This window comes from Marmota marmota, unplaced genomic scaffold (genome assembly GCF_001458135.2).
Source record: "Marmota marmota marmota unplaced genomic scaffold, marMar, whole genome shotgun sequence".
NCBI classification, from domain to species: Eukaryota; Metazoa; Chordata; class Mammalia; order Rodentia; family Sciuridae; genus Marmota; species Marmota marmota.
The window spans coordinates 1,207,674-1,229,202 of NW_026000068.1; the positions used below are offsets into that span (position 1 = coordinate 1,207,674).

The 21,529-nt window shown below is 58.7% G+C and overlaps 1 protein-coding gene across 2 annotated transcripts; it reads right to left on the reverse strand.

The window, feature by feature from the left end:
* Nucleotides 1-2,891: 2,891 nt before the first annotated feature.
* On the reverse strand, nucleotides 2,892-7,831 carry Irx4 (iroquois homeobox 4). Of its 2 annotated transcripts, XM_048813968.1 has the most exons (5): nucleotides 7,525-7,831; nucleotides 6,805-7,056; nucleotides 5,962-6,077; nucleotides 4,787-5,115; nucleotides 2,892-4,306 (listed from the first exon to the last, which is right to left on the reverse strand). In XM_048813968.1, exons 1-5 carry the CDS (start codon nucleotides 7,567-7,569, stop codon nucleotides 3,480-3,482), a joined length of 1,569 nt encoding a protein of 522 aa, XP_048669925.1. In that variant the 5' UTR covers nucleotides 7,570-7,831; the 3' UTR covers nucleotides 2,892-3,479. The 2 variants fall into 2 exon arrangements, with proteins under 2 accessions (XP_048669925.1, XP_048669926.1); XM_048813969.1 differs by lacking the exons at nucleotides 6,805-7,056; nucleotides 7,525-7,831 and adding an exon at nucleotides 6,208-6,766.
* Between the last annotated feature and the right edge of the window lie 13,698 nt (nucleotides 7,832-21,529).

Consider the following 21,529-nt stretch of genomic DNA (forward strand, 5'->3'; position numbering starts at 1 on the left):
AGCGGGAAAGCCAGCAGGCTGTCTCGTCAGCAGCTCCAGGCAGGCCTGCCCCGGGAGAAGTAGGTGGCGAACGTCGCCTGCGTGATCTCAGGAGACGACCACTTTAAATCTTAATTGGTTGCCTTTTAAATATCATTTAAGGGCTGGCTTCCCTGCCTCTCTCTAGTTAAGAAGGTGTCGTGTCAAACTCTATTACCTTGCTGGATGTCTCTCCCTTAAGTTAAAAAAAAAAAAAAAAAAAGGAAAGGAGAAAAAAGAAAAAAAATGGAACCATCAGCCACGGTTTGAGGGGTCGATAAAGCTTTTAGATTTGGAGACGTTTTCCGGAGCCCATTTCCTGCGGCTAGGAGTTGTTAATGGAGCTTAAGGAATTATCTTAGACTGCGCGGCCGGGAGAGCCGTATATTTCCCGCGCCTGTTCCCTTGTCGGGTCTGAATATGCTGCTGTCAGACTCGCTTAATGAAAAGTAACGCGCCGCTGATTACAGTTTTATTTGGCTCTATGTAAAGAGCGCCGTTAATTTAGCCTCTCCTCTCCGCGTGTTTGCATTGGCCACGCCTGAGTGACCGAGCGCCGGCCCCGCGCCACGCCGGGCGCCCCGGGAGGGAAGTCGGGGCTGGCCACCCTTCCCCCGCGGAGACCCGCCGGACCCCTTTTCCACCCCGACGTCCTTCCCCCACCCGGTGCGAGCCCCGCCCACTTCGCGGGCCGTCCCGGCGCCGCGGGGTGGGGGCGCCCCCAAGGCCAGGTCAGGGTGCGCGAGGAGAGCGTGGCGGGCTGTGCCTCCCGAGGCGAAGGGACGGGGCTGTGGGGTCTCGGTGTGGCGGAGCCCCTCCTCACTTGATCCTATTTCACGCAGTCTCGCAGTGTATTCAAACAAGCGAGTTCCCCTGAGATCTGGGGGCTCCAGCGAAGTGGGATTCCCACGCCCAGGGCCGCAGCGACAGGCGGGTCCTGGCGCCAGGGACTCTGCCCGGGAGGTCCTAAGGGCAACAAGCTTGGCCAGCAGCAGAAACCCTCTGGGCCCTGGGGTCGGAGTTGCTCCCTGGCCGGGATCGCCCACCGGAGCCACCGGCGTGCTCGCCCGCGGCTTCAAGGCCCCAGCAGAGCTGCCTGCCACCAGGGCGCCAGGCTGAGTCCAAGTCCCCGGTGTCTGCCGCCCCAGCCTTCATCCCTGCCTAGCCCCCAAATGGCTTATTTCTGCTGAAAATCTCTGGCTTTGTCTAGGGCGGGTGGGGGTGCGCTGGAGAGGCCGCCCTTGGTCGCATTAAAATTCCTGGCGCCCCAGCCTCGGGCCGCAACGCGTCTCCCCTGAGACTCCACTTTCGCTATTACTGTCAAGTACCCTTGACTCTTTATTTTTGCCCTTTTATCTATTACAACTAATTCGAGTTCTTTTGCCCTTTTCAGTCTAAGACGTGGGCTTTCTGCAAAGCCTCCCCTGCCAGCGAGCTCTCGGAGCGCGCAGCCTTTAGAAATTGAGGGGTTTACTGTCAAAATGAAAATTTCACTTCAAATTATCTTGGCTGATGCTCGCTCGCCAGGCCGGGGGCTCCCGCCGCAGCCTTTTGACAGGCACATCAGCGGCGAGCTTCCGAACCTCGATAATATCATCCAAGAGAGTGAAAGTGAAAGCGGTGACAGCGCGGGCCGCTACAATCCAATTACCCGACGGCGGCGGGGAGGCCTCGCGCGCTCGGGCGGATGCGTCCTGCCACGCAGGGTTCCCTCTCCCTCGGGTGCCTAAACTTGCGCCAAGGCTGACCTCGATAGCCAACCGACCAGTCTTCCAGAGTTCCTTGTCAACCGAGGCCTTGCCGCAGAAACCAGGGCACCGGGTCGCCCCAGATGCGCCCCACCCAGAACCCAGGCTGGCAGAAGAAAGCCCAGACCTCTTCTGTCCCTGGAAGTTAGGCTGCCTGCCCGCCTGCTCAAGAGGTAGTTGCATACCTCCAGCGCTCTGCTCCGTCCTGGACAAAGGCCACTGTTGCCCTGTCCCGCATCCCCTGTGCTGTCCTGCCCTCAGGGAGCTCCCTTGCTTGCTGCTCCGACTTCCCTGTGGCCATTTGGAACTTTTAGGAGGCCCTTGGGAGCCAGAGCAGCAGGCTTGCTGGTGAGCCAGAGGGCAGCACGACCCCTATGAAGGATGCCAGGATGCCCCTGGGGAGATCAGCGAGGACCCCAGGCTGCAGCAGCTGCTGGCGGCCACTCGGCCAGTGGACGTGGGGTTCGAACCAGGGATCTGATGGAAGCCAGGGTTCTGTGCAGGCAGGACCCTCCCCAGGCCAGGCTCTGCCCCAGTGCTCCCTCAATTGACCCTCTAGTTCTGCCCAGCCCTTCTCCCCCTGCCTGGGAGATCTTTCCACCCAGCTCCACCCCCTACAGCCCTAATTTACCTGAGAAAGGGCCTCTACAGGGGGTGAGGCCGGGTTAGGGAAGGCCAATTGACTTCCCCTTTGGTAGGGCAGAGGGCCTCCGCAGGTACTGGCTTTAGGGCAGGGTGGCTCCTATGCACCCCCCTCCCCCAGGACACAGCCCTAGGAATTTGGAAAGTCTAAAATTTGTTCTAATTCAGCCAAAGAAACTCCTTTTGGCTCAAAATTCTGGAGTCTGGCAACAACGGGGAAAGTGGAAAAGTTTTTTCTCTGTCCTGTTCTACAGGAGGAGTCCAGCAGAAGGCTCAGATTTCTCAGCCACTCTCCTGTTTTCAGTGGCTTTGGTAGGACTCTGGTGGACTCAAGGGGGCAGGGGGGTCTTGGGTTGACAAGGAGTTTATGGAGGTGTGTCTGGTGGACACCCACCCCACTCCACCCTGCCCGGCCCCACCCCATTCCTTCCCATGGGCATCAGCACCACCTCCTCTGGCACTCTCAAGCCCCAGGTTTTGAAATGTGTTCACTCTGCAATGCAAACACCATCACTGGGTTTTATTAGCCTCTCTCTGAAGCAGGCAATTATTGGTGTGAACATACATTTTAAAAAACATAATTTTATCGAGTCAAGAATGTGCAACAGTGTAAACTTGGTGGAAGTGCTGTTGGTGAGCATTATGTGCTGAGGATGAAGTCAGAAGATGAGCAGGCTGAGAATTCATAACGAAGACTGGCATGCCCCCAACCCCACGGAGACAGCTACACAAAACAAGCCCAGGAGCCCAAACGCCCTCTCCTTGTACACTTTGGATGTAAACCTGATGCTTCAAGGGTGCTCCCATCTGCTGTGAGAGCGCTCTCCCTGCTGGGTTCAGGAGTTCAGGGGGATGGCTCTGGTAGACTCATGACCAGGTGGGTCCAGGGGATCTTGGTGACAGCACACGCTTCTCTGTGGCCCTGGGGAGACTGAGTCCAGTGCTCCTTCTCAGTATGTTGGCAGCCTTGGCTTGGCCACGCTCTTGCCTTCCTTTGGAAACTCAGTAAAAAAGAGTCTGGTCTTCTGGGCCAGCGCTGGTTCCCTTCTCTGTCATGCTGGACAGGTGGCATCAGGCGCAGAAGGGCTTGCCTCCAGCCTTGGGCATGGCCAGCAGCTCCCTGGCAGCACCTGCAGCTGGGGCATCTTGGGGTGCAGCAGAGGGGAAGGTGCGGGCCAGGGGCGCTGTCAGCATGTTGGCACTGGCCCCCAGAGAGCGTCCCAGAGGCCCAGGATCCAGGAGGGCACCCTTGGCGGTGGCCCAGGCCTGGTTCAAAGTGCTGTGCCTGAGGATGGGGTCATGGAAGACCCCGTCCACCCAGTTTCTAAGACTGGTTACTGGGGAGTCCTGGTGCCTGTCCAGGGCACCGAGGGGTGCCGGGACCACAGAGGAGGATGAGGTGGGTGTGGAGGATGTGGCTGCAGGGGCAAGAGGAGCTTGACGCTTGAGCATGCAGGACGGAAACTCAGTCTGGCTCAGGGCAGTGGCTGCTGCAGCAGTGGCCGTGTGGGCCAGTGACCAGATGCGAGGCTTGGACTCCAGACCCCCTGGCGTCCCTGTAGGTGCAAAGCCCAGCTTGGCCTCGCAGGCCTGTGGGTCACCCTCTGTGCCTGGCTGTTGCTCCTCCCTGGCCACTGTGCTCCGGAGGCAGCTCCGGGCCCTCTCCAGGTCCTCATCCAGGGCAGCTCCACCATCCGTGGGCAAGGGCAGCCGGAGCGGGCCGGAGGCCTCTTTGCCTCCAGTGCCAGGGCCTTCAGGTGCAGCAGGGCCACGCTCCAGGCTGCTGTCCAGGCGCTGGAAGGGCGCCTTCAGCTCACACTCTGGGGTCTCTGCCTCAAGTGGGTCGAAGTCCTCCAGGTCACTGAGCTCCAGGTCCTTGTCCTCTCTGCTGACAGCCTCTGCCAGGAGAGAACACAGTCCAGTGGGAAAGACAGCTGGGTGGGTCATGAGTCGCCCACTCCTCCTAAGCCACATTATGGAGTCCAGTACTGGACAAGGAAAAGGCCTGAGGTCCTTCTCTGTCTTCCCATCTCCTTTGAAGGTGCCCAGGACTCCACCTGGTGACACAGGGGACTAGATTGATTTCAACCTCTAGTGTGTGTGTGTGTGTGTGTGTGTGAGAGAGGGGGGAAGGAGGGAGGGAGAGATTCTAAAACTTGACTTGGACTTCTCTAAGTGTGTCCAGAGGGGACCACCACAGTCTTCAGGTGCACAGGGCCTTACCCACAACTCATCTGCTACCCAACTGGTCCTGGGAGGTTTTGTTTTTGCTTGGCTCAACTCCCCTCTGTGCCTGGCTGCTTTTCTCTAGGTGGTAGGAAACCCTGGAAAAGTCCTCTGGAAGCCTGGCTGACCCCAGCGCCAACTTCCCAACTCACCTTCGCCCTTGGAGCTCTTGAGGGGCTCTTCCTGTGCCTCCTCCTCGCCGGCCTCCTCCTCCTCGCCCTCCCCATAGGGCCGCTTCTCCTCTGCGCATTTGTTCCGAGGCGGCCACGTCATCTTGTTCTCCTTCTTGAGGCGCCGGCGCGCGTTGGCGAACCAGGTGGAGACCTGCGTGAGGGTCATCTTGGTGATGATGGCCAGCATGATCTTCTCGCCCTTGGTGGGGTACGGGTTCTTGCGGTGCTCCTGCAGCCAGGCCTTGAGCGTGCTGGTGGTCTCACGAGTGGCGTTCTTGCGCCGCGTGCCGCTGTCCATGGTCCCGTACCTGGAGACAGGCTCTACAGTGGGGCATGATCGCAGCGGAGGGCCAGCTGCCGCCCAGGCCGACCCTGGGGGTAGGGGCAGGGCCGCCAGGGACGCTGGGATGGGCTTTGCCTCCCTGTGTCGGGTTGTGTGTGTGTGGGGGGACGCCTGGCCTTTTGTGGGCGGAGGTCAAAGAGAGTGTCATTAATATGACAGGGAGCTTGGCTCATTCCCAAGTGGGAGAGGTCATGGCCTCTGTCACTCTCCAGAGATATTTCCCTGAGGTTCTTGATGGGGCTTCACTCCTATTTCTTTGATCTCCAAGCCATAAGAACACTTTGCAGGCATGTGACCTCCCACCCTAATATGCAAGTCCCTGCGAGGAAAGGTCACGGTGGACCGGAGCAGAAAGCTGCCTGCTGCCTCAGTGCGTTCAACTGTTATGGTCACCCAAGGAAGATGGAATGACACTGTGGCCTGGACTGGGCATGGCCAGCTGCAGGGTCTCCCCCTCATGGCTCCCTCTGCAGGGCCAGTGGGTTCTGCTTGGACACTCAACCAGGGCTCTACTTCTTGGGGTACTGGGAGGTGACTGAGGCTCCTGAGGAAGTTGCCTTAGTGGACTGGGCCTTCCAGATGCCACGTCCTCAGAAGTTAGAGCAGTTTTTACAGTGTGAGTGGGGTGGGGTAGGGGACTGGGGCAAATTCTAGTTCCCCGCAGTACAGGCTGGCCAGGAGCCTGAGAAGCATGGACCACGGTGGCAGGTCAAGCCTGACTTTAGTGGTAGCAGGCTTGACCTGCCTCCCCACTTCCCAGGAGGGGCATGTTGACTGTGCATGGAGGTGGTGACCACTGATGGTCCCTCACCTGTCGTAGGGATACTGGCCCAGAGCTGGCTCATAAGGGTAGTAGGCGGCAGCAGCCGCAGCTGGCGGGAGGCCCGCATGCGCAGATCCCGACCCGTCCTTGGAGTCGAAGCTATTCTGTAGGAGCAGAGGAGTCTGGGGTCGCAGCTTCCAGACACCACCCAGCTACAGCCCTTTTCCTAGGTCCCCTGGCTCCCCAGGCTCCGGGCTGAAACCCGGGCAGTCCCCACCACACCCACGTCCACACCTGCAGCAGGCGCTGCCTGAGGCTCATCTCCCTCAGGCCTTGGTTCTCCATTCCCCAAACTGGAGAGGGGACAACTGGAGTTCCGGAAACAGGATAGAAAGGAGAAGGAAAATGAAGGGGGAAAAGAGAGAATCAGAGTGGGTAAGAGGACAGCAGAGGTGGGTGTGGAGAAGGGTCATGGAGAGGCAGAGTGGCCAGCCGGGAGAGGAGGTGAACCGGGAAGAAGAGGGCAGGAGAGGTAAGGGAGGATGGGAGTGAGGAGCAGGGGAGGGAGAAGAGGGAGAAAGAGGGGATGGGAGAGGAAGAGGAAGAGGGGCTTGGCGAGTAGAGCCAGTGATCTTGTTGGAATTCAGTGGAAAAACATAAAACAAAAAAGTACGCTAACAGCGGTGCACCGGCGCGGGGCACCCTGAACCCGGGCGGAGTGCGCCCGGTTCCTGATCCCTCTTCCGAGGGACTGATTGGGGAGCCCAGCTGGACGAAGACAACCCTCAGCAGTTGGGGGACCCAGAGGACTCACGACCTTGGATCGAGGGAGTGGGTTTGGCAAATCCAGGGGTAGGGGCGGGGCGCAGGAGGGTTGGGATGCTCCCTTACCAACGAATAGAAGGCAGACGCCTCTGAGCCGTAGGTCACGTAGTTTCCATAGCCCTGTGAGCCGCCGTAGGGGCCCCCGTAAACACCGAGTGCGGCAGCTGAGTTGAGTTCGTGGCGCGCAGTGGCCAGCAGCCGGCTCTCGTAGACCGGGCAGTAGACGGGCGCTTGGGCTGAGGCTGCGGGCCCCGAGTCAGCCAGTGTGTGGCCACCAGACTCGCAGCACGTGCTCAGGGAGTTGGTGGTCATCAGGAACTGGAGGAGAAAGGGGCCGCGAGGATGGGCCGGGCATCCTGGCTGGAGGAGCTTCCCCCCAGGGAGTACCTCGCCTCCGTTCCCAGGGGTCTCCCGATCTCCACACCCTACAATCACGGTCCCTCTCTGCAAGCCTGTGAGCCTGGTCTCCTCTGAGCGTGTGGGACCCAGCCCGAGCGCTCCCATCCACCCCAGGTTCCCAAGGCCATTGGCCCTGGCGCTCCAAGTTTGTTTGGTGCCAGGTGCTCCCCCTCCCCGGGTCCCTAAGATCCTCTGGGACACAGCCTCAGAGCCCAGTGGGTGGAACAAATGTGAATTCTAACGCCCTGTTGGATTTTATCAGCCCATCCGCCCTGCACAGGGGTTCGGGGTCCACCCGCCTGGCACGAGAAGGCCTGTTAGCTGGGAAGAGAGGGTCACCGGCGCGTCCTGCCCACCCTACCTGGTCCTCGCGGGGAGTCCCCTTACCTGGGGAGCCGAGGAGTAGGGGTATCCAAACTGAGGGTAGGACATGGCGGGCGCGGCCCAGGGCGGACAGGCGGGGCAGGAAGGACCCTGCGCGCCGGGGCCGGAGTGGTTCCGCCCCTGCTCCCGGGCTGCAGGCTCCTAGGGTCTGAGAGGACGAAGCGGGAGAGCAGGTTAAATCACCCACACGCTCCGCAAACTTTTGTAACCAGGAAGGAAAGTGAGCGGTGGTGGCCGCTTCGAAATCCGGAGCCACGGGAGGGCTCTGGGAGCGACCGACCCTACTGCGGCGACAGAAATACATATTTTGCAAAAAAAAAAAAAAAAAAAAGAACAAAACAAAGCAAAAACGAATCACAGGAACCAAGTCAGATGTGCGCAGTTTTAAGCGTCGGAGACACTGACGTCAGCTCCACGCCGCGCAGCTCCACGCCGCGCAGTAAGGCCCGGCCGCGGACGTGCGGGTCACTCGGACGCTGGCCGGGAGGGGTGAGGGCAGTCGGGGCCGCGCAAGCCGGGGCGGAGGGCCGTTGGGCTTTAACAAATGGATTCCATTCAAGGAGTCAATATCGGCCCGACAAACGGTGTTTCTCCTAAGTCACCGGAGGACGGAAGGCACTTTTAATTAGAAATTAATTAATGAGCATCTGCTCCTTCCCACCCCACTGTAATCATTAGTCTCAATTACAAATGAGACCTATGAAGGGACACACGAGTGAGTCTTCAGTGAAGATGTAATCAACAGTTAAAATTAGCCGGGCTCAGGCGGCAGCTGCCCGCCCTTCCTCGCCGCGCGCTCGCCCTGGGAGGAAGGACGAGCTCTGAGGCCCCGCGCGCGTAGGCGCCCAGTGCTTCTCGCCACTGTTTAACCGGGTCTCCAGAACGCCTCGCTCCAGCTCCAACACAGCCATGAATGGAAGTTCAGAATCAACTGCAGCTGCCCGTCTGAGGTCAACATGCCCTCATCTGTGTGGGTCCCCGGGACTTTCCCCAGAGTCGGACCTGGGCCGGTGGCCCACGCACAGCTGAGTCTCCCCGGGCCAGCGTCCCCCAGCTGTGCCACCCCTGGAACCCAGCATCCCCGGAAAAGGCCCCTCCTTTTCTCCACTTGAGGTCATTCAAGTTCTTGCTCAGCCCACTGCCGCAGCTCACCTCCCTCCCCTCCTTCCCCCTCCTCTTCCGCGGGCCACCCTCCATCGGCCTCTCCGTGCCCCTCGCGGCTAAGCCAGGGACTGTCAGAAGCCCCTGAGCACTCTGAAGAACAGATTTCCTTGTTCAGGCCCGGGACCCCTCCTGTAGGCTCGCTTCTCTAGGCAAGCGGCAGGGCTGGGTGCAGGGGAGGCGACTTCGGGCGCCGGCTAAAGCGTCCCCCACCTCTGGCGCCAGGGTCTGTTTAGCACAGCTTTCTGCCTGGGGAGCATCGGAGCAAGAGAGGGGGCCGGGTGCTCACTGTAGGACTTCCCGGGGCAGTCCCCGGCCTCAGAACCTTGCCCTGAGTTCAAAGAGAAGGCCAACGCTCCCTCAGGCGGGGAGGGGGCGCTGGGCCACCCGGAACTCGTTCCCAGCCCTTGGCTCTGTGGTCCTCTGGGGCCCACTCTCGCCCCCTGCAGCTCTGCCCCACCGGGCAGGCCTCCCACGGTCGACGGGGAGCGGAGCCTTGCACCGTGGCGCTGTGTAGACTTGCTTCCAGAGATTCCTGGGTTCAGACCTGTGAATCGCCCCAGGGTCACCCTCTAATTAATGGTGACGTTCTCGCCCTCTCCCCAGCTGCAAGGCTGCTCCCAGAAACGAAATCTGCCGGCCCTGACAGCTCTGTTGAAGGTGATTGATGACTATCTGGAGACCGCAGTACACATCATATAATATCTGCTGCGTAATTGCTTTAATTTACAGATGAAAATACGAGGAGTTCTCCGATGGCGTTGGACCGCGGCCGACCACGTCCGAGCTGCTTGCAAAGGAGAACCATCGGAAATAATGAATAGCCGCTCCACGCAAATTATTCAGACAGTTTAGCGTCCGTAGCCGGGAGAGATATATAAAGAACACGAGTCAAATGACATTAATAATTGTTTTTGAATTCTGTATTGATTTCGTGGCAGGTCTGTTTATTTCTCTCTCACCTGAATTGCTAATACCACCTTCCTGTAAATAATAAGAAACTAGCCACCGGGCTTCTCGGTGGAAACGAATCTCTGTCTCTCTCGCTCTTCCGCCTCCTGCTCCTCCCCTCCCCCACCTCCCTCCTCCCAACTCCTTCCAGTTTTCTGCCTTCGCTGAGGCTTTTGCAGAACATTCTCCTACTTTTCATTATTTATTGTTTACAAACAACTCACTCTCCCCGAATAATGAGGTCGGACCAGGGAGGGGAGAGAGCGCAGGGCGGCTGAGGGTTCAGGGCTTTCGGAGCAGGAGTCACGAGGGCAGGTCTGGCCCTCTGGACTCGCACCCTACTTCTCCAGGCAGGCCTAGGCGGCTGTAAGCGCTCGGCTGGGCCAGCTTCAGCAGTCTGCGCTCTGCCCTGGAATTCCAGTTCGCAGCCAGCAGCCTACCCGGGCTGACAGACAGACAGCCACATTTCCTTTCCGGGTACCTGGCCGGCCACAGCTCAGCTCTTGGGGAAAGATGCCCCCTGAATACGCGGCCATTCATCTTCTAAGCAGATGTGCTCACCCTCGGAGCGTGGGCGGGGGCAGCGCTGCGCGTCCTTGGGGGCCTCTGGGGGAGGGGTTTCGTGGCTTTCTTCGCCCCTCGCTGATTGTTTTCCAGCCTGTGTACGTAAACAGACGCTCCCAGTCCCCACTCCGCCCAGCTCTCACAAGAGGAGACCCTTTACCCCTCAAGAATCCTGGCTCCCCGGACGGACTCCACATCCTGGGCTGCTGCACACCCACACTCCACTTCCTGCAGGCCCTGGCCTGGGCAGCCTTTGGGGACCTGGTCCAGCCACACCCAGGGGCTTGCAATTGCCCCAAGAATCTCCAGACCTGCTGGGCTTCACCAGGCACCGCTATCAGTCTCTGGCCAGCGAACCCGACCTACTGCTGACAGCTTGCACCCTGGCTGAGGCTCCCCTACTCTAGGCCATCCTTGTTCCATGAATATATGAGAAATGATCCAATTGCCATTCCTAAAAGGTCAAGCTTTGGGCCGAGGTACCGGCTCCTGGTCCAAGAGCAGACAGGAGTCCCAGGACCTCAGGGTGTCATCAGATAAATGATCTTGCATAGAACAGTGAGCTGAGTCCAGAACTTTGAGAGTCCCACAGATACAAATACACCCATGAACAGGAGGTGAGGGGTGGAAAGGAGTTGGGGATGAGGGTCCAAGCTGGCCCCAGGGGACAGAGTGGGTTATGCTGAACATTAGGAGCTCATGGAGCACTTGTTTTGCTCCCGGTTGATGTTGGCTTTTGGAACCAGGGAAGGCCTCTGGGGAGTCAGGCAGGCCCTGACCTTCCTGGGATCAGCCAAGTCCTAGTGCTCTAGCCTAACCCACGGGCTACCCCTTCTGGCACTAAGAGCCACGGGGAGCTCTTTCCAGGCAAATTAACCCCATCCGAAAGCGAAGGCTCAGCGCAGAGCCCAGAAGGGCGGAGGAACAAGGCCGAGCCCTTGCAGCGTGCACCCGACCACTGCTAGCAGGGTGCGGGACTGATGTGTGTTCTAGGAGTCGGCGATGCAGCCAGGGCGAAGCCGAGTTTGGCAGGTCGCTTCTTCGAAGTGCACCCCGAAACCGGCGGCACAAGCTGGTTTAATTTCCCATTCCCCGAACGCCCTCCATTCCTGCCCTCTCTCTCTGCTCTCCCGCTGCGCTCCTATGGCCAGCGGGCCAGCTCCAAGGGCGCTGCCAGAAGCAGGAAGGAGCGCAGTCCGGCGTCCAGAGGGCAGGCCGTGCCATCCCGCTCCTGACCCCTGCGTCCCGCGAGGTCCCCAGCGTCCCGCACCCCGCACTCCGAGCACCGCTTCGGTCCCCTCACCCCGCTTCCCGAAACTTGAAGCAAATGCAGTGGCCTCCCGAGACCCCATCAGCAAGCAGCANGCTCTTGCCAACTTTCCTCTCCGCCCTGCCGGCCAGCTGGGCGTGCGGGGTGTAGGGTGGGATGAGGGGCGGGCGAGGGGGCGGGCAGGGTGTGGGGGGGCTGTTTGGACGAGGACACCAGGCCCTAAGAAGACTCCCAGCTGTAGCGGGACAGCAGAAAGGCGGCGACACCGATTCTGACACGTTAGGCCTGCTGTGCGGCTCCGGCAGCCTTGGGCTCCGGGCCCCCAGGTCCTGCCTCTCCCGGAGGCAGTGGCTCTGGTTTTGGGCCAGAGCCCTGTGGTGGCCATCCCTGGGATTAGGCTAGGTTTGTAGGCCCTCCTCCTCTTTCCCCGCCCCTCCCCCACTCGATCATGCTAAGCAAGAAAAACCCTGGGTTTTATGCCTAGTGTCCACACTGGTCCCAGGCTTTTCTGACCCTAGGCCCTGGGCAGGGACTTGGGCAAGTGGGGGTAAATGGTGAAAAATCACAGAAACTGTTTGGGGGCCGTGTGCCCAAGACAAAGCACTGTTCCTGGGAAGGAGCTGGCTTACCACCCTTCAGAGCCAGGAAGCCTGGACCTGTGGCCTGGGGACAAGCATCGGGATGAACAGACTTCAGCTTCTTCATGGAGCCCAAGGCAGGGGAGGGGGCCTAGGTCCGGATCCCTCTCCCTCCTCTGTCAGCAACAGACTTCTCCCCCGAAGAATGGACACAAGTGAGTTGGTCCTCCCGGCTGCTGCTGCTTGGCAAGCACAGAGGGCAAACAGGGGGCAGGGCACCGCCTGGCCAGGCCAGAGCAGGAAGGGACTGGAGAATTATAGAGCCTTTGGGCTCATGGACAAGTGACCAAACTAAGTCCCTTAGAGGGTCCCTCTGCCAGGTGCTGGCAAGGTCCTGGCCTCACCCTGGCCCCAAACCAATGATGTGTAGGTCGGTATCTCCTGCCCTGATGGGTACTCCCTCCATCTGCAGTCATGTCCACTCCAAAGAACCTTGAACCTGTTCCTCATCACAGCAGTGGCCTCAGCCAGGGACGGAGAGCATCTCTGAACAACTTGTGCACGCGTTCGCTTTCTGTCTGGTTTTCCCTCCAGAGCTCTGCAGCTGCTAGAGACGCAGTGGGAATGGCTCACCTCAGCAGTAGCTCACGGGGTAGTCTGTGTGCAGGCCTTGAGTTACCAGCTTCTTCACTGGGAGAGATGAGGGCCAGCAGTGCCCAGCCAGGCTGAGCGAGAATGGACACTGCAAACTGTGCTTCCGCCTCCTGGCTACTGCAGAAACATGCCGGTGTAGCTGGCCTCTGTGCATCAACCTGGGCATGCATGTCATGCGGGTGCTGCCTGGGTCACTCCCTGGGCACAGGGATTGGGGCTTGCTCTTCCTGCTCTGTCCAAGCCCAGGAGGCAGATGAGGTGGGGCTCCCTTACGTAGGGACAGATGCAAGTGTCCTTCTGGAAAAGGGTCAGGGCCCTTTTGACTCCAACAGGAATAAAGTGGAGAAAGAGCAGCTTGATCCCAGGAGAGAAGGAGTCCTGCTCTGGTTCCAGCCCCTTCATGGCTGCCTTGATACCAGGAGGGAGCTCTCTGCCTGGTCTCAGGGCCAACAGGGACAGGCACACGGGCCTCTCTGTGAGCTTGTGTGGGACAGAGATTCTTTTTAAAGCTAGATGTAGGCCAGGACATGCGTGTCTACACCCTTGATTTGTTGAACTCACTTCACGTTCACTGGGGCCTCATTAGTGAGCAGTCATGGCTGACAAGCACCGAAGCTGCAGGAAGGTCACTGGCAGCCTGGACATCCCCTTCTGAGGTCTCCAGGACCCAGACAACACTGGTATTCTTGGAAAGCACATGCTTAGGGGCTGACTCCCGGAGCGGGGAGGCTGTGTCCTCTGCTACTCAGGGACCCATCCTCAGAGAGCCTCATTGGGCTGCCAGGCCTGGTTTTCTGACTCAAGTGACCACAGCATGAGCTCCCTTCTGCTGCCTCTCAGCCCTTGACCTGCTGGGTGGACCCACTGCCGCAGACTGCCCTGAGTTTTTTGCTGCATTTCAGGGCCCCTCTGAGTTAGCACTCTGAGGAAATGGTGGAAATGCCCAGGCCTTGGCCAGGGGAAGTCCCTCTCTGGCTTCAGAGTGGGTGGTCAGTCCAGATGTGGGTCTGTAGCCTGGGCCACCTCTGCAGCTGAGCAGTTCTTGGGGCTGGCTGGTGGACAGGTCCCGGCACGTGCTCGAGCAGGGCCCACAGCCTTCCCACTGCCGTGCCCCTGTGGATCCTTTTCAATCCCTCCTTTGTCTCCTGTGCCGGCACGGCTGCCAGCGTGCAATCTGAAATGAAAGTCTCCATGCCCCTGGGGCTTGGCCATGCGCTGCCTCCTCCTCCTCACCTGGACCTTGCTGCCACACGCACAGGCATCTGGGGGCCGAGCCACCCTGTGCAGCTCACTGAGGCCCTGGTGCTGCTGAAGGGCCCATGGAGTGTCCTTCCCCCTCACTCCCCAGGCCCAGAGGCAGAGAAGGTCCTTCTCCAGGGCAATGAGGTGCCACCGTCCAAGGAGGGCAACCTGGGAAGGGTCACGGGAGCCAGTGCTGTCCTTCGGGGGCCTTAACTCATCAGAAGAAGAGGGTGGCACTGGGGAGACATGGCAACTGCAGCCTGGCAGCTGGGTCAGTGGCCTGTGGTCACTGCAGAGTGTGGTTGCGAGGGCACAGAGAGGGCACCTCACAGCTCTGCATCTGGTGTTCCTGCTGCTGCTCTGTCCTCCTGACGTGCAGTGAGACCCAGGGAGCAAACCTAGGAAGTGATCTCCTCTCCCTCAGGAGTACCTTGAACTGCGGACGGTGTTGAGCTGTGGATGTGCTGAGCTACGGCAGCGGATTTCAAGGAGGTTCAGCAATGAACAATGAAAGGCGTTAATTCCAACAGTATCTGGGCTGTGTGCAGTAGAGTTTGAGGTGTTTGCCCAGCACAGCCTAGAATCACAGAAGCCTGGGCTGGGAAAGACAGCCACGTGAGACTGATTTCAGTCTGTGCAGAAGGCTCCCAGTGTGTGTTGTGGCCAGGAACGTGGACATGATTGTGACTTGCCATTACAGAGAAAGCTGGATGGATAGGTAGAGAAGAGACACAAGAGTGGCCTCCCCACACATTAAGTGGCAGACAGAAGGCCTTAGATCGAGGCAGCTCACTGCTGTCCTGTCCATCTACACAAAGGAAACACATACTCCTTGTGGTGAGAGGAGCTGCATGGCTGCCTTGTGGGCCCTGTTCACACGCACCGTCCCACAGCAACTGCGTAAAACGTACCAACGCATGTCCACGGGTCGAACCAGAGGACGGAGGAGCTGTCTGGGTCACGTGTGGTCAGCCCCTCCGCACGGCCTGCAGGCTGGGCTGTCTGCTGATGAGTCCTGCCTGCCTCCTCCTGGCATTTTGACCTGGTCCCCACTATCCCCACAGAGGTTTGGGGATGTCTGTGTGAGGCCACAGGAAGAGCCCGAGAAGCTGAGGAACATGTCCACGTTGGCCTGTGTTGCCTTGGGCTGGCCTGTGAACACAGTCACGTCCCCTTTAAGGCCATTGGGAAAGTGTGCCAGTGACCCAAAGGCAGCCCAGAAACTGAAGTTTTCTTCCCAGACTCCGACTCGTGGGGAACATCACAAATCCTGAGCTCGACCTGAGAGTAGCTGGCGGCGGCGGCGGCCCAGCAGCAGTGACCAGTGTAAAGCGCCCGCTCTTAATCACTGTGGCGGCAGATCACACAGGAATGTCCTCCAGGAGCCAGCCGATTTCTATATAAAAACATTTCTGAGTATTTTTTGAAATTCAATTAATTGAAGGCCCCAGATAAAAGGAGCACATTCTTAATGGCTGTAAAACCACCCGGGGGGAGAGGGAGCTGAAGCCTACTTCAAAGCGTGGCAGGAACACTTACTGTCTTACTTCAGAAGTGCTCAGATCAATGAATCAGTTAAAACGACTCGGGCATTAGCAACCTGTTCGTTTTCTGTTTGGTGCTGATGGGGGACTCTTGTGTGAGCCGCAGCTCCTGAGAGGTCTGGGGTCCTGACGTCTGGTGGGCGCGGCGGGCACAGCTGGGGGCAGTGGCTCTGTGAGGCTGCCTCCCCCTCTGCAGGCAACTGTGCCAGTGCCCTGGCCACACCTCCAGGCCACAGACCGGGCCTTGAACGGCAGAACGCCCTGTCCCACAGTTCTAGGCCACAAGCATGTGTCTTCCCAGGAGGTCACTCGAGGCCTCCCTGCTCTCGGGTGGGCACTGGCAAGCCTGGGGGCTGCTTGCGGGTGTACTGTCCCTAGCTCTGCCTCATTGCCACATGGCACACTCCCCGTGTGTCCCAATTTCCCCTCTTCATAAGGTCACCAGTCACTTTGGATTGCCCCCATCCAGCACGACATCGTCCTACCCAGCTACGTCTGCCACAAGACGTTCTGATGGGCTGCGGGCCATGGAGACAAGTCCAGCTCACAGCGGCGGGTCCCTCCCTGCCATCTCTCGGGCTCAGCTGAGTTCTTTAGGGTGAGCCCCTTCCCCTCAGTTCCCCGTCACAGCTGTCAAGTTGGTCCCCCTGCCCCCTGGACTCGCAGCCCCTTCTTCAGGGTCCACAGGACAGATGCCATTTGGCCCGTGTTCCCTGCCTTCTCTAGAGCTTGCGCCCCCTCTGGGGACTGAGGAAGTCCTCCCCGTCACAGGGACTCTTGCCATCTGTGTCCCTGTCCTCTGCTGAGCTGGAGTGGCACTCTGAGAGGGCTGGGTTTCCTCCTGTCCTGTTTTTCTTGTTTCTCTTGTTCTTCTGGGGCAGCACCCTGAGCATGGCCCTCTGTGGACACAGAATGACGTGGGAGAGCAAGGAAGTCAACTGGGTCCTCTCCAGGAAAGGACAGCAGATGGAGAAGCCAGCAACAGCTCCTTGGAGGAGGGGACACAGGGAGATTCTGGACGGGGCTTAGGTTTCTCCTCAGGGCTTTTATGCAGTGCCTGTCCTGCCCTGGCCTGGCCCTCTGCAGGCTCCTGGGGTGCATCACTGGACAACAAAAAAGTGCAGAGCCTACCTCGGGCCTTGGGGGCACACGAGAAGACGGCACCGTCCACACGGGGTGGAATAAATGAGGAAACTGACCTGTAGGAGGGTGAGCTCTGTGGCACTCTGCTGGACAGAGTCTTCAGTGCAGGTAGGGCAGAAGTGGCTCATGGCCTGTTTGTGTGGCCTCGTTCTGTTGGTGGCAGCAAAGGTCCTGCTGACTTGGCTGGACATGAGGACAGCAGTCAACCACAGTTTTGAACCCTGGGACATGGGGATTGTTTGTTTCAGCAGCACAGCCTATTCTATCTGACTGATACAATCATTCTTTTGTAAGTCAGATTAATAATGTCATGATTTTGATTATGTGATTATGCTATAAAAGAATTGTTAATTGCATAATTATGCATTATAATGCAATGGTGTGCTATTCTGTGATTACATATTATAATTTTCAATATAGAAAACGTACCCAGACAGAAACATTAAGTTAAAGAGGAAATGTAATGTCAGGGCAAAATATGCACTGGCCATTAGTGGCTGAACGTGGACACACGGGCTGTTAGTGCTGAATGTGGACACACGGGCTTTGCAGCCTTTCATCCCACAGGAGTCTTGAAGAGGCAGCTCTGTGGTTGCAGCCTCTCCAACAGGCTGCCTGGCACCCTTGGGACACAGCACTGGGTGTCCAGACAGAGGCCTCCCTCAGAGGTGCGGCGCTGGGAGACGAAGGGGTCCTCAGCTGAGTGCTCACCAGGGTGTCAGACTGTATGGGAGGCAGGGCACTGTCACAGCTCCAAAGAGCTTAGAAAAACAAGGCTCAGGACTTTGAACTAGTAGTCCAGCGCTCGGGGAACTAGTTCTGGTGAGGCCCAGAGAATAGGAAACCTTACTTTTTGTGGTTTAGAATAAATGAAAAGATTGACCATTTAGTAATATCAGCAGGGATAGTATTTCATGTTGGTCATCGTGTCCCTCGTGGACCAGTGATGTTCTGTCTTCACGTGGCTGGACCCGTCGTTTCCGTAGCTCTTTCCCAACTTGCCTACATTTTACTGGTCTGTTCCCTGATCCTCCACGTTCTTCTGTTTCTGTGAATCCAGGGTGTGCACGTGCGTATCTGATCCACCTGAGCCGGCTGGCTGTGCGTGTGAGGTGGCGGTCAGCACCCTCTTGACAGCGGCAGCTGCTTTTCCTGTGATCCAGGCACTCCATCTTGGCTTGTGCCACACAGATCCGGCAGCTCCCAAGTCCAGTTCCTTCGTGATGGACACCTGTGGGTACACCATCCGCCCGACTGCAGGAGCACGTGAGCTATCAATGCCGGCTGCGGGCGGACCTGTGCCCACACCTGCACTGGCTGTGGTACAAATGTGACGAGGTCCCCACTGAGGGGTAGGTGGCCAACAGGAGGGAGCAGAGGCCGAGGGGACTTGGGACAGCTCCTGCCTGGCTGGCCTGCCCTTGCTCACGTGCCTCTGCCCCCTTGGCTCCCTCCTAAGGTTGCCAACCTTCCTCGGGCCCCGGAGTTTCAGCCGGGACCTGGCTGCCCCACGGCTCTGTGTTCCAGCCTCTCTTGCAGCTAAGTGTGGTTAAGAGACACTGTAGCCGTGAAGACGTGGGAGGAAGTGTCCACGTAAATAAGGGGAAGGAAGAGCGGCATCGTACCCTGTCTGTCTGCGCCTCGGCTGGGGGAGGAGAGTGAGAGCAGCCACCCTGGACCACAGAGCAGCCAGGAGCCCACCGGCAGACTTGATTCCTGACACCCCCATGTCTGGTCTCTTGCTCTAGGAAGGAGAGACCGGTCCCATTTCAGCCTGTGGTCTCTGTGTCGGAGCAGCTGAGTCTGTCCCTGGTCAGGCTGGGCCTGGGGACCAGTGGGTGGACGGGGAGTTCCAGCCTTGGCACTGACCGGGTGAGCTCGACAGGGAGACACCAGGAGGGCTCCGGATCCCTGGCTGTGGGCTGGGGTGGATGGTGCCCACCTGTAAGATGAGAGGTGTGCACCAGGCTGCGCCCATGGTCCTGGAACAGGGGTCCTCACAAGTGCAGGCTGAGGGCTCTGGTGACGTGGTGGGGCTCACCCAGCACTCCTCACTGTGACAAGTCTGAACTGTGCATTTCTGTACCTGGAACTCATACAGAAAGGAGGCAGTGAGCTCGTGTCCTGCAGAGGAGCAGCGCGCTCGTCACTGTGACCCACAGAGCACGTTGTCAGGCTTCCCCGGCAGGTATTTGGGTACAGTTTGGCAGTGGTGTTGGCCCCTGGAAGGGGGTTTCCTGCTCCACCTGAGCGTCTTTCCCCTCTCTTTAGCTTGTCATCTCAGTGCTGTGGCGCTGTCATGTGACGTGCTCTTTGGCCCCGGAGGAATAGATACTTGCCTCAGCACATAGCTTCACGGGACTCACCTGCCTGGACAGCTCAGGGTGAGTCTGGACGTTGCCCACTAGTGGGGTGCCTTGGAGAGTGATTCTTGCTTCTGCCAGAGCCTGGGTGACGTGGGGGTGCGTTCTGTGTCCACACAGGCTGAGGAGGCCAGCAGCTTCCTCCTGAGCTGCTGCACACCCTGGTCATTCAGGTGCCCTGTGAGGTCTCGGAGCTAGCCTCTGTGGCTGCAGGTCCACGTCGACCAACCTTGAGTGTGAGCATCACACCAACTCTCACCCTCTGTGCAAGGGGCTTCCTGTGCACACTTGGGACACTGTCTTTGGGAATTCTTGCTGGAGCTTCTTGGGCACAAGGATGGGGATGCTTTGTGCTCCACAACCAGAGAACCTCAGCTGTCTGGCATCTTCTCGGCAGGACGTTCTCTTACAGAGAGAACGTTACAGAGTTGGTAAGGGTCTTATTTGGCACGCTAGCTAAAGCCTGTGACAGGTTGCAGTTCCCTGAATTCTGACATCCTGGTGTGTGTGTGTGAGGGGCTGCTGGGGATGGAACGCGGGGCCTTGTGCATGTGAGGCAAACACTCTACAGCGGAGCTATATCCCGGCCCACGGAGTTCCTGAGATCCTGGTGGAGGTCCTGCACCCCTGGGACCATGGGTTTGGACTCTGTTTCGACTTGGCCTCCCTGGGCCGTGCTCTGTGGAGGACTGATGCTCCGTGGGTCCTCTGCCAGGTCCTCAGAACTCTGCTGTCTTCTTTAGGATGACACTGGCTCTAGGGGCCTGGGGACTCACTTGCATATGGTGTGGGGTAGACGAAGTGGCTGCCATTTTGCTCAGAATGCGGGTCCCTCAAACCCCAGGAGTCCTGACGGGTTGGCAGGGGGGCATCTCATTTCAGAGCCTCTGGTCATCATAATTTTGGGATCTGTCCCTCTCCCTGCAATACTGGGAAAAGTCAGCTGTTTTTCTCTGTAATTCTGTCAGCTTTTTGAGAACTGGGTGGACGTCTCTGGGACATTGTATCTTCTGAAAAATTTTCAGAGGACTAAACATTTTGAAAAGCCCTGAACCGGTGATCTGGAGACTCAGATTTTGCCCAAATCTCTCAGCAGCTGCCAATGAGACAGAAGCCCCGGGGGTGGGGCGGGGAGGAAGTGGCCTCTCTACCCCAGCCAGTGTCCTGTGGAGAGCAGTGGGTCCCTTACCCAGAGGGACTTTTCATAGGAGGCCCGGAGCAGAAGGCTGTGTTTAGTTTGATAACAGTGCTAAGTCCCCCCGCCCCCTGAGAATCGCGGTAACTTGGCTCAATATTGTGAGTCACGGGTGGCAGGAAGGGAAGCATTATTGTCAGATAGAGGAGGAGATCTCTTTATTGGCTGTGGCTCCCTGAAGCATGTGCCCAACAGGAAATCAATGCGCATCTTTCTGGCCTCACTGCCTCCAGGAGCCTGGTTCCCACTGTGTGTGTTTGGCTCTGATTTGTTTTTCCAGTCGGATATCGCTGTCTCACAGCCTGCTCCCAACTCTGGGCTGAAGCTTTGGCTAAATCCTTGTCCCCTGGCCCTGGATCCCGGCATTCTCAGACCACCTTGCCGGGGAAGCCCAGCAGGCCGGCGTGCACTCAGCTTTCTGGGCAGCTGCCTGCAGAGTGCTCTTGCCCTCTACGGGGCTGCAGAGCTGCTGTGAGGCTTGCTGCTTGCCTGTGACCCAAGATTCATGCGGCCACTGCTCTGAGATGGCCCTGGGGTTGGCACAGAAGCGTGGGCAGCCCCAAGCCAGGCCTCGGAGGTGAGAGGCACGGTGGACCTGCTCTGTTCCATGGGCCCCTGGGAGTGGGCTGTGCCCAGGAGGGCCTCCACACAGTTTCTGTGGCTCTCATGGTCCCCATCCTTGATCTTTGCTGGGACACCAGGAGGGTGAGGCTCAAAGGCTGGGGCGTCTCCCAACCTCAACTCCTCAGTCTAAGGTGTTTCCCAGGGAGAACCGAGCATCCCAACACAGCAGGGCCCTCTGCCACTGCCGGCGTCCACAGCCTGTCCAGTCCTACCCGTTCCCCAACCAACCTGCCCGAAGCGAATTCATTGAGGAACCGACCCCTGTGTGAGCACACGCCTGGAGCCCAGTGACCCCCAGTCCCTTCAGACACGCAGCAGGGCCACTTCTTTGCTTTTCTTCATTTATTTTTATTTTCTCATTTTAAAGTATCAGCTTCACGGAGCCATGTCTGCACGACAGCTCACGTCTGACGTGCCCAGTGCAGTGGTCGTGGTGCGTTTGCCGCCTCCAGGACGGATGTCTGCCAGAGAAGCTTCCCAGTGCCCTCAGCAGCTGGAGCCCAGGAGCGCGCCACCCTCGGGGAGGGGACAGCCACAGGCTGTTCCGCAGCCGTCCGCAGCCCGGAGCCCTGTGTTCTGGCTGCCCTCGTCAGCACCGGGTCCTCCTCAGGCGGTGGTGGCAGGCAGATCCCCGAGGGCTTGGGCCTCTGGGGCTCCCACTGGTCCCTCACTCCTTGGGCTGCCAACTTGCTCTGTAGGAGGATGAGCTGGAGAGCCCT